The 12,268-nt window shown below is 52.3% G+C and overlaps 1 protein-coding gene across 1 annotated transcript in view; it reads left to right on the plus strand.

Annotated features, from left to right (window-relative positions):
• Positions 1 to 11,220, plus strand: part of gro (TLE family member transcriptional corepressor groucho) — a 51,997-nt gene extending 40,777 nt beyond the window's left edge. Inside the window, exons 7-8 of the mRNA XM_070134412.1 lie at positions 7,733 to 8,356; positions 8,501 to 11,220. Coding sequence (XP_069990513.1) covers positions 7,733 to 8,356; positions 8,501 to 8,608 — 732 coding nt within the window. The 3' untranslated portion in view covers positions 8,609 to 11,220. The remainder of the gene's footprint in view (positions 1 to 7,732; positions 8,357 to 8,500) is intronic.
• The last annotated feature ends 1,048 nt before the right edge of the window (positions 11,221 to 12,268 follow it).

Raw genomic sequence — 12,268 nt, forward strand, 5'->3', positions numbered from 1 at the left:
AGGGATGATGATGGGGAGGGAAGTAAGAAAGAGGATTCGGAAGATAAAGAGAACACGGATAACGAAGAGAAAGGAAGTGGGCGATATGTCTGTAGACAAATAATTAGGAAATAGAAAATGATGAAGAGGGGAAACCGAGAGACATAAGAAATGGAAAAAAGTGAGAGTGAGTGAGTGAGTGAGTGAGTGAGTGAGTGAGTGAGTGAGTGAGTGAGTGAGTGAGTGAGTGAGTGAGTGAGTGAGAGAGAGAGAGAGAGAGAGAGAGAGAGAGAGAGAGAGAGAGAGAGAGAGAGAGAGAGAGAGAGAGAGAGAGAGAGAGAGAGAAAGAAAGAAAGAGAGCGCAAGCGAGCGAACAACAAAACAAGAGGAGAAAGAAAGAGAAGAGAATAAAGAAAGACCCCCCCAAAAAAGCAGACAAAGACAAAATCAGAGACAACGAACACCACACGCACGCACGCCCGTCTCTATCCCGCCCCGCCCGCAAATAGCATCGCTAGCCCGGGCCTTGGAGAGGACGCAGTCACGTGACACGGCTATTTCTGCATCCGGGACTGTTGCGATTCCGGGCCATGTGTGCTGGCTAATTGAGAGTCCGGCCGCTGATTTACAAGCGCGGGCTGCGACAAGCCACTCAGTCACCGAAGCGGGAAATAACTTCATTTATTTATTTTGAGTCCGCGGCTCTATTTATCCTCCATTTTTTTTTTTTTTTTTTTTTTTTTTTTTTGAGGTTGGGGTGGGTTGGGGGTGGGTGGAGGTGGTGTGTGTGTAGGGGGGAGGGGGAGGGTACAGAGGGGAGGGAGGGAAGGGTGTGTGTGTATTTTTAGTTCTTCAATTGGGTTTGACTTATATGGCTTTTTTTTTTTTTGTCTTGGAAAGTGGGGATTAAAATAGATTTCGTTTCGGTTCTCTGTCGCTCCGCCCCCTTCCTTCCTTCCCCTCTTCACCCCTCCCCCTCCCTTTTGCTATCAAGCCCGCCCCTTGTTTCCCCGCCTATCCTTCTCCCCCCTTCCCCTGTCTTAACCCCCATCCCCTTCCCCCTCTCCCTTATTCATCCCCAGGTGACGTCATCCCCCTCCCTCAGTCGTCTCCCTTGCCCTCTCCTCCCCCTCCCCCTCACCTCTGTCGTCTCCCTCTCTCTTCCCCTTCCTCCAGTCGTCTCCTCCTCCCCTCCTCTTCCCTCATTAGTTTCATCCCCTCCCCGCAGTAATCTCCCTCTCCCTCTCCTTCTTTCAGTCGTCTTTCCTCTCTCTCCCTTTCCTTGCCTCACTCCCTTTCCTCCAGACTTAACCTCCCTCCCCTCTCTCCTCTCCTCTCCCCTCCCTTGCCCTCCCCTTCCCTCTCTCCTCCCTTCCCTCAGACTTTACCCCCTCCCCTCCCCTCCCCTCTCCCTTCCCTTCCCTTCCCTTCCCTTCCCTTCCCATCCATTGCCCTCTCTAGCTCCCCCTTCCCTCTCCCCTTCCTTTCCCTCAGACTTCACCCCCTCCCCTCTCCCCTCCCCTCCCCTCCCCTCCCTCCCTTTCCCTCAGACTTCACCCCCTCCCCTCCCTTTCCCTCAGACTTAATCCCCCTTCCCTCTCACCTCTCCTCTCCTCTCCTCTCCCCTCCTCTCTCTTGCCCTCCTCTTCCCTCTCCCCTCCCTTTCCCTCAGACTTAACCCCCTCTCCCTCACCTCCCTCCCTCTCTCCCCTCCCCTCCCCTTCCTTTCCCTCAGACTTCACCCCCTCCCCTCCCCTCTCTCCCCTCTCTCCCCTCAGCGACGTGTCTCGTGATGGACTTGAGGGTTTAATCTGTGGGACGTTTTTTAACCCTTTGAAATTCCGTCGTGAAACGATTTTTGGGTATTTGGTATTTTGTCGCGACGCCTAGAAGAGGGGGAGGAGGAGAAGGAGAAGGAGGAGGAGAAGGAAGAGGAGGAGGAAGACGAAGCGAGGAGGAGGAGGAGGAGGAGAAGAAGAAGAAGAAGAAGAAGAAGAAGAAGAAGAAGAAGAAGAAGAAGAAGAAGAAGAAGAAGAAGAAGAAGAAGGAGGAGGAGGAGGAGATATTTAAATATTTTTTTCCTTTTCCCTTAACTTCATAGTTATGTGACTTTGTTATTACCTATCTCGTCTCTCTCTGTTCACCTCCTCCATTTCTTCTTTTTCTTCTTCTTCTTCTTCTCCTCTTCCTCCTCCTCCTCCTCCTCCTCCTCTTCCTCCTCCTCCTCCTCCCCTCCCCCTTCCCCACTCTCCTTTACACTTCCCCAGTCAACCCATAACCCCAATCCATCCCCTTTCCACCCCATCCACCCCCACCCCCTCTCCCCACCCCACCCCCCATAACTCACCCTTAAAAGCCGTGTCTTGGTCGCCGTCTTGGCCTCCGGGCGGCGGCGTCTCACAAGGAGTTTGATCCTTCTTGTTACTTTATCACGACCCTTGGGATTGGGGGCTTGGGGAGGGGGTGGGGAGGGGATGGGGGTATAGGATGGGGGTGGGAGGGAGGGAGGTTAGGGGTTGGGGGCGGTGAGAGAGGGAGAGGAAGGGGGAGGGGGAAGTTTTTTTGGCAAGGGAAGGAAGGAAGGAGGGAGGGAGGGAGGGAGGGAGGGGGAGGGGAGGGAGGAGGAGGGTGTGGGGATCTAGGGTGACAAGAGGAGGGGAAGGAGGGGACCGAGGGTTAAAGGGAAAAGAAGAAAGGGAGGAACCGTAAGGACACACACACACACACACACACACACACACACACACACACACACACACTCACTCACTCACTCACTCTCTCTCTCTCTCTCTCTCTCTCTCTCTCTCTCTCCCTCTCCCTCCCTCTCTCTCTCCCTCCCCCTTCCCCTCCCTCTCTCTCTCTCTCCCTCTTTCCTCCCTCCCTCCCTCCCTCCCCCCTCCCTCCCTCCCTCCCTCTCTCCTCCTCCCTCCCTCCCTCTCTCTCCTCTCCCTCCCCTCTCTCCCTCTCTCCCTCTCTCCCCCTCTCTCCTTTCCTCCTCTCTCCCTCTCCCTCTCCCTCCCTCTCTCTCCTTTCCTCCTCTCCCTCCCTCCCTCCCTCCCTCCCTCTCTCCCTCTCCCTCTCCCTCCCTCTCTCTCCCTCTCTCTCCTTTCCTCCTCTCTCCCTCTTCGCAAACACCTTCCCGAGATCCCTCAAGGCTCGCGCGCGATCTGGAGGAATTAATGTCTAAATCTTCTCGGAACTTTCTCGAGATGCTCCAGGACATCATTGCGAGCCCAAGGCAGCGTGTAAGGGTGAGGGAGAGAGAGGAGAGAGAAGAAAGAGAGGGAGGAGAGGAGGAAGGAGGAAGGAAGAGAGGGAAGAGAAGAGAGAGAAAAGGAGAGAGAGAGAGGGAGAAAGAGAGAGAGGAGAGAGGGAAGAAAGAGAGGAAGGGAGAGGGAGGGGAAGGAGGAGGGAGGGAGGAGGAGAGGAGGAGAGGAGGAGGGAGGGAGGGAGGGAGGGGAGGGGAGGAGAGGGGAGGGAGAAAAGGAGGGAAGGATGAGTGAGAAAGAATGGAAGGAAGAAGAGACAATCAGACAGCAACAGAGAAAGAGTAAATTTTGAGAAAAGAAAAAAAAAAAAAAAAAAAAAGAGAAAAAAAAGAAACTGGGGCTTCAGAATTTCAGCACAAAGCTAGTCTGACAAGTTCAACCCCGAGTCTGAGCACATGTTCCAGACCCGCGTGTGGGCGAAATGGGCGGGGGGCGGGGGGGGGGAGAAGGGGAGGGGGGAGGGGGGTGAAGAGGAATGAGGAATAGGAGAAGGAAGATGAGGGGTCGAAGGAAGGAGGAAGGGAAGGAGAGGTTGAAGAACATGAAGAGGATAGGATTATGGGACTAGAAATAGAGAGGAAAGGAGACATACAGAGAGAGGGCGAAACAGGCAGACAGAGAGGTTGAGAAAGAGAAAAATAGAGAAAAGAAGAGATAGAGAAAAGGGTGAGAAGAAAAAGAGAAAGATGGAAGAGACAGAGACAGAGACAGAGACAGAGACAGAGACAGAGATAGAGACAGAGACAGAGACAGACACAGAGACAGGGAAAAAAGACAGAGACAGAGACAGAAACAGAGACAGAGACAGAGACAGAGACAGAGACAGAGACAGAGACAGAGAAAAGAGACAGAGACAGAGACAGAGACAGAGACAGAGACAGAGACAGAGACAGAGACAGAGACAGAGACAGAGACAGAGACAGAGACAGAGACAGAGACAGAGAGACAGAGACAGAGACAGAGACAGAGACAGAGACAGAGACAGAGACAGAGACAGAGACAGAGACAGAGACAGAGACAGAGACAGAGACAGAGACAGAGACAGAGACAGAGACGAGACGAGACGAGACGAGACGAGACGAGGCGAGGCGAGGCGAGGCGAGACGAGACGAGAGAGAGAGAGAGAGAGAGAGAGAGAGAGAGAGAGAGAGAGAGAGAGAGAGAAGAGAGAGAGAGAGAGAGAGAGAGAGAGAGAGAGAGAGAGAGAAAGAAGGAAAGAGAGAGAGAAAGAGAGAGAGAGGCGAACAAGCAAGCAATGATAATAAGGGGAGGAGAGGAGAGGGGCGACGCTCGTAAGGAGGCGAGAAGCAGGCGAGAAGCAGCACTTGGGGGCTTCATAAGGCGGCACAGCTTCCTCCACGCCTCTCCGCAGCTGCTTGGGAGAGGAGGGGGGAGGGGTGGAGGTGCTGGGAGGAGGGGGTGGAGGTGCTGGGGAGGAGGGGGGTGGAGAGGATGGGGAGGAGGGGGAGGGGGTGGAGAGGATGGGGAGGAGGGGGAGAGGATGGGGAGGAGGGGGAGAGGATGGGGAGGGAGGGGGAGGGGGTGGAGAGGATGGGGAGGGTGCGGAGAGGATGGGGAGGAGGGGGTGGAGAGGATGGGGAGGAGAGGGGGTGGGGATGGAGGTGCTGGGGAGGAGAGGGGGTGGGGATGGAGGTGCTGGGGAGGAGGGGGAGGGGTGGAGGTTCTGGAGAGGATGGGGAGGAGGGGTGGAGGTGCTGGGAAGAGGGGGGGAGGGAGTGAAAGAGGAGGAGGAGGAGGAGGAGGAGGGAGATCGTGGAGGGATGGGGGAGGGAAGGAAGGAAGAAGACGATAGAAGGAGAAAGGAAGAGAGGAAGGAGATATCGGAGAGAGGAGAAAGGGAGGGTGGGGGGTGGACAAGGCGAGGGGGGGGGGGCAGGGAGGGAAGGGAAGGGAGGAAGGGAGAATGGAAGAGGGAGACGGAGACTGGGGGGGAGACGCTGAATGACGGGGGGAGGGGACGGGGGGGAGACAAGGAGGGAAGGGGAAGGGAGGGGAGAGACAAGGAGAGGAGAAAGCGGGGGCGGCGAAGACAAAGACGACGAAAGAGAGAAAAGTTTCGATACGAAAGGCATCTTTATAAGAGGGGCCTTTCCTGGTCTAGAGCCTCGTCGGGAGCGGATCTCTCTTCTCTTCTCTTTCTTCTTTTTTCTCTTTTCTCTTTCTCTCTTTCTTTTTTTCTCTCTCTCTCTTCTCTCTCTCTCTCTCTCTCTCTCTCTCTCTCTCTCTCTCTCTCTCTTTCGCTCTCTTCTCTTTCGCTCCTTTCTCTTTCGCTCTTTCTGCTCTTTCGCTTCGCTCTTTCGCTCTTTCGCTCTCTCTCTCTCTCTCTCTCTCTCTCTCTCTCTCTCTCTCTCTCTCTCTCCTTCTCTCTTTCTCTCTCTTTCTCTTTCTCTTTCTCTTTCTCTCTCTCTCTCTCTCTCTCTCTCTCTCTCTCTCTCTCTCTCTCTCTCTCTTTCTCTCTTTCTCTCTTTCTCTCTCTCTCTCTTTCTTTCTCTCTTTCTCTCTCTCTATTTTTTTTTCTCTTTCCCTTTGTGCCAATGTGCAGTTTATGTGTACATGGCCTAACCTTATATATGTTTGTTTTTGCATGTGTATATGTACGCGTGTTCGCATGCATGTACGTGTGTATATAACGCACACGCACACGTACACAAGGGACTCTACTTTAATTACGTACAGCTTCAGCCTCATTCTATCCCCAGTTACACCTGCGGTTCCTTCGCGTTCGGGTCCCTTGGGGGATGGGGGGGGGTGAGAAAGAGTGGATTGGAGAGAGACGGAAGGAGGGAGGGGAGGGAGGGGAAGGAGGCGGGATGGAAGAGAGGGAGGGAAGGGAGAGAGGGAAGGGCGAGGGATGGGAAGGAGGTGGGTGGGAAGGGAGAAAGGGAGGGGAGAGAGAGAGGGAGGAAGGGAGGGAGAGAGGAAGGGAGGGAGCGAGGGAGAGAGGAAGGGAGCGAGCGAGGAAGGGAGCGAGCGAGGAAGGGAGCGAGCGAGGAAGGGAGGGAGCGAGGGAGAGAGGAAGGGAGCGAGCGAGGGAGAGAGGGAGCGAGGAAGGGAGCGAGCGAGGGAGCGGGAGCAGACAGGTCCGAGGATTATAGCCGATCGGGGGCGGAATCGAAGAAGCCGAGGGTCTTAAGCAGGTTAGCCGAAGCAGAAGCAGGTGTGAGGGTCTGGCGAGGCGAAGGGAAACGTGTTTTAGCATGTGTGGATGGGAGAGGGGGGTGGGATAGGAGAGGGGTTGGGGTGAGAGAGGTGTTGGGGGTTGGGGTGGGAGAGGGGGTTGGGGGTTGGGGTGGGTGGGAGAGGGGTTGGGGGTTGGGGAAAGGGGTTGGGGGGGAAAGAGAGGGGATTGGGGGTTAGGGTTGGGGGAAAGAGAGGGGTTGGGTTTGGGGTGGGAGAGGCTTGGGGGTGGGGGAAGGAGAGGGGATTGGGGTGGGAGAAGGAGAAGGAGGAGAGGAAGAGCAACAGAAGGTAAAGGGAGAGGACGGTGGAAGGGTTAGGGAGAGGGGGGTGGGGGTGTTGCAAGAAGGGTTGTCAACCATACTAGTTTGAGTTGCACCGTCACTGCCGCATCAGTATGCATGGCTTCTCCCTCATAGTGGCCCAACCCCCAACCCCCTCCCGTTCTCCCTCCTTCCCTCACCCCACAATCCCTCCTTCCCTCTCTCCTTCCTCCTTCTTTCTCTCCTTCCCTCACCCCACAATTCCTCCTTCCCTCCCTCCTTCTTTCTCTCCTTCCCTCACCCCACAATCCCTCCTTCCCTCTCTCCTTCCTCCTTCTTTCTCTCCTTCCCTCACCCCACAATTCCTCCTTCCCTCCGTCCTTCTTTCTCTCCTTCCCTCACCCCACAATTCCTCCTTCCCTCCCTCCTTCTTTCTCTCCTTCCCTCACCCCACAATCCCTCCTTCCCTCCCTCCCTCCCCACACAACCCCCCCCCTCCCTCCTTTGTACAAGTGCCATCGTTTCTCATATTTCATCCATTCGTGTCTCCGCCTCCAGGCTTATCCCCTTCAATTCCTCAAAATCAGACCCTCTCTCTCTTCCTTCTCCCATCCATGTCTTTTTCTGTTCTCTTCGCGCTTCTCTCTTCTTGAGGGCCTCTAGACCCCCTCCCCCGGTCCCCTCCCTCTTCCCCTTCCCAGTCTCCTCCCCCCCGCGCCTCTTTTCCGATGGGATTAGTTCAATCTGGAATCAAGGCAGCGAAGGTATGTTCGGAGCGGCCTGTTGAATGAGCGATGAGGAGGCGCGGCTGCGAGTGAGGTGTGAGGGGAGAGATCGACTCTCGTTTGAAAGGGAGAGGGAAGGGGAGTTCTCGGAAGGATAGGGTAAGGGCAAGGGAGGGAGAGGGTAAGGGCAAGGGAGGGAGAGGGTAAGGGAAAGGGAGGGAGAGGGTAGGGTCTGCTCGTTTTCTTTGCCTCTTCCTGCCGCGGCGTGGTGTCTGACCTTCCCTTTGCTTCGTTGCAGCAACGTGACAGCTACATCCGGTCGGTGAAGCTGTTGCCCGACGGCCGGACCCTGCTGGTGGGCGGCGAGGCGTCCACCCTCAGCATCTGGGACCTGGCCACGCCCACGCCCCGGATCAAGGCGGAGCTCACCTCCGCCGCCCCCGCGTGCTACGCCCTGGCCATCAGCCCCGACTCGAAGGTGTGCTTCAGCTGCTGCAGCGACGGCAACATCGCGGTGTGGGACCTGCACAACCAGACGCTGGTGCGGCAGTTCCAGGGCCACACGGACGGCGCCTCCTGCATCGACATCTCGCCCGACGGCACCAAGCTGTGGACGGGCGGCCTGGACAACACCGTGCGGTCGTGGGACCTGCGCGAGGGGCGCCAGCTGCAGCAGCACGACTTCACCAGCCAGATCTTCTCGCTGGGCTTCTGCCCGACCGGCGACTGGCTGGCCGTGGGCATGGAGAGCTCCAACGTGGAGGTGCTGCACGTGAACAAGCCCGACAAGTACCAGCTGCACCTGCACGAGTCCTGCGTGCTCTCCCTCAAGTTCGCCTCGGCCGGCAAGTGGTTCGTGTCCACGGGCAAGGACAACCTGCTCAACGCGTGGCGCACGCCCTACGGCGCGTCCATCTTCCAGGTAAGTCACGCTCCCTCTTGTGTCATGCCCAGTTAGTGCTGCATTCCTTGCGCCACACGATTGAGTCCCCCTTTGGATCAGAGTCAGGTTACGAATCGCATGACCTCTGACCCCATGTCGCTAACGGCCGCTCTCTCCCCGCAGTCGAAGGAGTCCTCGTCGGTGCTGAGCTGCGACATCTCGTCCGACGACAAGTACATCGTGACGGGCTCGGGCGACAAGAAGGCCACCGTCTACGAGGTCATCTACTAGACCCGTGCCCGCCGCCGCAGCCCCGCCGCCGCCGCCGGGGCGACAGGCGACCCACCTTTGCCCTGCTCAAGCGGGAGACCAGAGCTCCCCCCCCCCCTCCGCTACCACGCTAAGGAGAATTCGGCCCCCCTGCCCCCCACCCGCCCCAGCGCCCCAGGTGACGTCATCCATGAAGTTGTCCGTCACCCGGCCATCCAAAACACCCAACGACCTCCAAGTCACCGCCATCGTTTCACGCCACCAAGTTTTCTCACACTGCTCACGATGACACTTGTGTTCTGTCAAGTTTTCTCAGGTTATCACACAAGAAGTGGAACCCAAAGTAACTGAAACGTTTTCCCTTTTGATTCCCGTTTCTCTCCGCGGTGAAATGGCCCCGTTTGTCCCGGCCTCTTCGCCCTCTCCCCCTTCCTCCTCCTCCTCCTCCCTTCCTCCTCCTCCTCCCCGCATCCGTCACAAAAGGAGTGCTTCTGAAGGCGCCTCCTTGTCCCCGTCCCCCTCCCCCTCACTCCCCCCCCTCTCCACCCTACAAGCGTCTCTGAAGGGCCATCCACAGATACTTTGTTGACCTCCTCGACTCCGTTCAGCTCCCGAGATCACCATTTTACACCCGGAAAGGAAGGAGTCGGCTCCGAGCCCTCGAGGGGCGCGAGCCTCTTGAAGGGGCGCTCGAGTCCCGGAAGAACAAAGGGAAAATCCAGCGCCATGCAACCCGGTTATGCTGCAACCTGCCATTTGAGGAAAAATAATAACAGTGAGGAACAGTCTCTTGTGAATGTTAGTGCAATTGCATCTCTCTTACTGGACACTTTTGGTGCGGTGCTTAAGTCAGTAGAATACTAATACTCGATGCGTGCGAACCGAACAGACATAGTGTAGCAGAAAAAAATAAGACACGAAGGAAAAGGAGATTAAGGAAATGCTAAAATATGCAAACGCGAAAACGAGAAGGAAAACAAAGAGAAAGAGAAAGTCTCGCCAGGGAGAGGAAGGCACATCAGCCCGCGGATCGAGGGGACGAGTGACGCGGCCCGGAATCTCCCCTCACACGACGCGGCCTCTTGAAAGGAAAAAAAGAAAGAGAGATACGGACACACACACGAAGAGGATCCCGCGAGGACACTGAAGGAGGAGGGACACAAGACGCAGGATGTAGTGTGCCATACTGATGAGACCAATTTTTTTTTCTTTTATTTTTTTGGCGCAGTTCTTTTAATGTTGGAGATAGCGTTGGTGACTCACGGAGGAGCGATTAAGTGCAGTGCGCGCGAGCCTGTGGCGAGCGCTAAGTGGGGCTATAAAAGTAAAGTGTGAAGGAAGTGACTGCCAAGTGAAGGAAAAGAACAGAAAGAAAGAAGGAAAGAAAAAAAGGCGAAGCGAAACGAGAAGATAACAAGAGGAGGGATTTTGATATTTTTTCTCCCTCTCTCTCTCTCTCTCTTTCTCTTTCTCTATCTCCGTCTTTCTTTCTCAAATACGTAAAGGGATTCCCGGTGAAGCGGAGGGAAGAATGTAAGCTCTGAGTGACAGACAGGAAAATAGAAGAAAAGGAAGAGAGAAGAAAGAAAGAGAGAAAAAAAAGCACGTGAGGAAAGAATTCGAGGAAGGCAGTCAGAGAGGCGTGAGAATTTCTTCAAGGAGGTATGTGTGAAGAAGGAGAAAAAGGAAGAGGGTGAAGAAGAAAGAGGAAGAAGAAATGGAAAAAAAGAAGAATGTGTCGGTGTTGATAAAGTGCTTGAAAAAAGAGGAGCAGAAACGGAATGAAATCTGTGTATGTTTTTTTTTTTTTTTTTTTTTTTTTTTTGGGTGTGTGTTGTGTTGTCTGACTTTTTTTGTTCTATGGGAAAAGGGTGCAAAGAGACACCAAGGATTGAGAAAAATGGAAAAAAATATATAGTGATTTTCAAAGACAGGACTTTGGCACGGAAGGAAAAAATAATGAAATGAAAAAGGAAAAAAAAGTGAGTGTTGGTAAAGGCTTTTTTTCGAATGTTGAAAATGGAAAGGAAGAGGAACCGCACGAGAGGAAGGGAAATGTATGAAGGACAATAACAGTCTGTTTAGCAAATTTGAAGTGAACTGAAGAAGAGAGGAAGAGAGAACGAAGAGAAAAAAAAAAAACTCTTTCTTCTAGATGGCAGTGTATATATGTGATTTCTCTTGGCTGAGTCTCGGTCCTTTTTGTGAAGAAGAAAAAATAAAACTGTATGTATATGTGTGTGCACAATTTGACAAATGTCTTGAGAAAAAAGAAAAAAAAGACATAATTTTATTCCTGAACATTCGAGACAACTGAGAAGGTGTGCATTCTACACGTAAAAAAAAAAATATTAATTAAGAAATATATATATGATCATTATTTTAGAACGAATAATCAGACAGTTCATGATCGCAGTGAAGACATTTAATTAAATAATAATAGATTTATAACGAGTGTTTAATATCAGGTTAGGTTACAGTAGTTGAACCGTCTGACATCTTTGTATCGTTTCATTCTAGTGCAAAAAAAAGTAATTATCCTGGGTTTTATTGTGGACTGAAGCATTGAAGGACTTCAGAACTCGTTGATGTATAAAAACGAAAAAAAAATAATTAAAAAGACTTTTTTTTAATATTCTTTTTTTTTCTCTCTGGAAAAAAAAAACAATTATTTATAATCGTTTGATAAAGCAAATGTTATATGTGGGAACACATCGTGTTGGTGTAATTTTAACGAAAATTTGAATAATATAAAAAGTATCGTTAACGATTGCTTTGTTGCGACTGTGATAAAAAGTTTATAATGTAGTGAATCTTGCGTAATGGGCTGGGCACGAGGGGGGCGGTGGGGGAGGGGGGAGGGGAGGGGAGGGGGAGGTCGACCTGTGTAACATCTTGTACATTTCCTTGGTACTTACTCATGCTTGAAGGCGCCGCTTTTTCCTGTTTTTTTTTTTTTTTCCTTTTTTTTTTACTTTTGTGTAGCATACTCTTGAAAACACTCGCACACTTCCACACACACACACACACACACACACATACACACACTTCCACACACACGCACACACTTACGCACACACTGAGCTAGACGAACAAACAAACTACACGATACTAGCAATGTCACAAAAAATAGAATGGCCACATCAAGTAAGAAACAAAACATACAATTTTAAGATTCCAGATACTTAAAAAAAAAAATTGCGGCGTTAAAACAAAGTCGACCAACCAGAACCCCCCCCCTACCCTACCCTATGAACCCCACCCCCACCCCCCTCCCTTGTGTTCAAAGGAAGGACTCCTCTGTTGTCTCCTAAGGAAGCACCCCCCCCCCTCCACACACCCCATCAGTGAAAATAAAGACCATAATGGGAAAGCCAAACGCAGTATAGTCGAATTATTAATATTATTATTATTATTATTATTATTATTATTATTACTATTATTATTATTATTATTATTCCTACTACTGCTAGTATCACTATTACTATTTGTATTTATTATTCTATTTGTACTGAAAAAAAAGGGTACAGTTCCAATTCCAGCAGTTTCCTCACCTGTATGTTTGTGTGTGTTTATATATAATTATATACAATGGACGACATGTGGGTAATGGGACATCACTGTGCTTATCCGATGTACACTGATGTACTACGGGAACAGATGTACAGATCTGCTCACGAG

Source organism: Penaeus vannamei, chromosome 19 (assembly GCF_042767895.1).
Source record: "Penaeus vannamei isolate JL-2024 chromosome 19, ASM4276789v1, whole genome shotgun sequence".
In the NCBI taxonomy this organism is placed as follows: domain Eukaryota; kingdom Metazoa; phylum Arthropoda; class Malacostraca; order Decapoda; family Penaeidae; genus Penaeus; species Penaeus vannamei.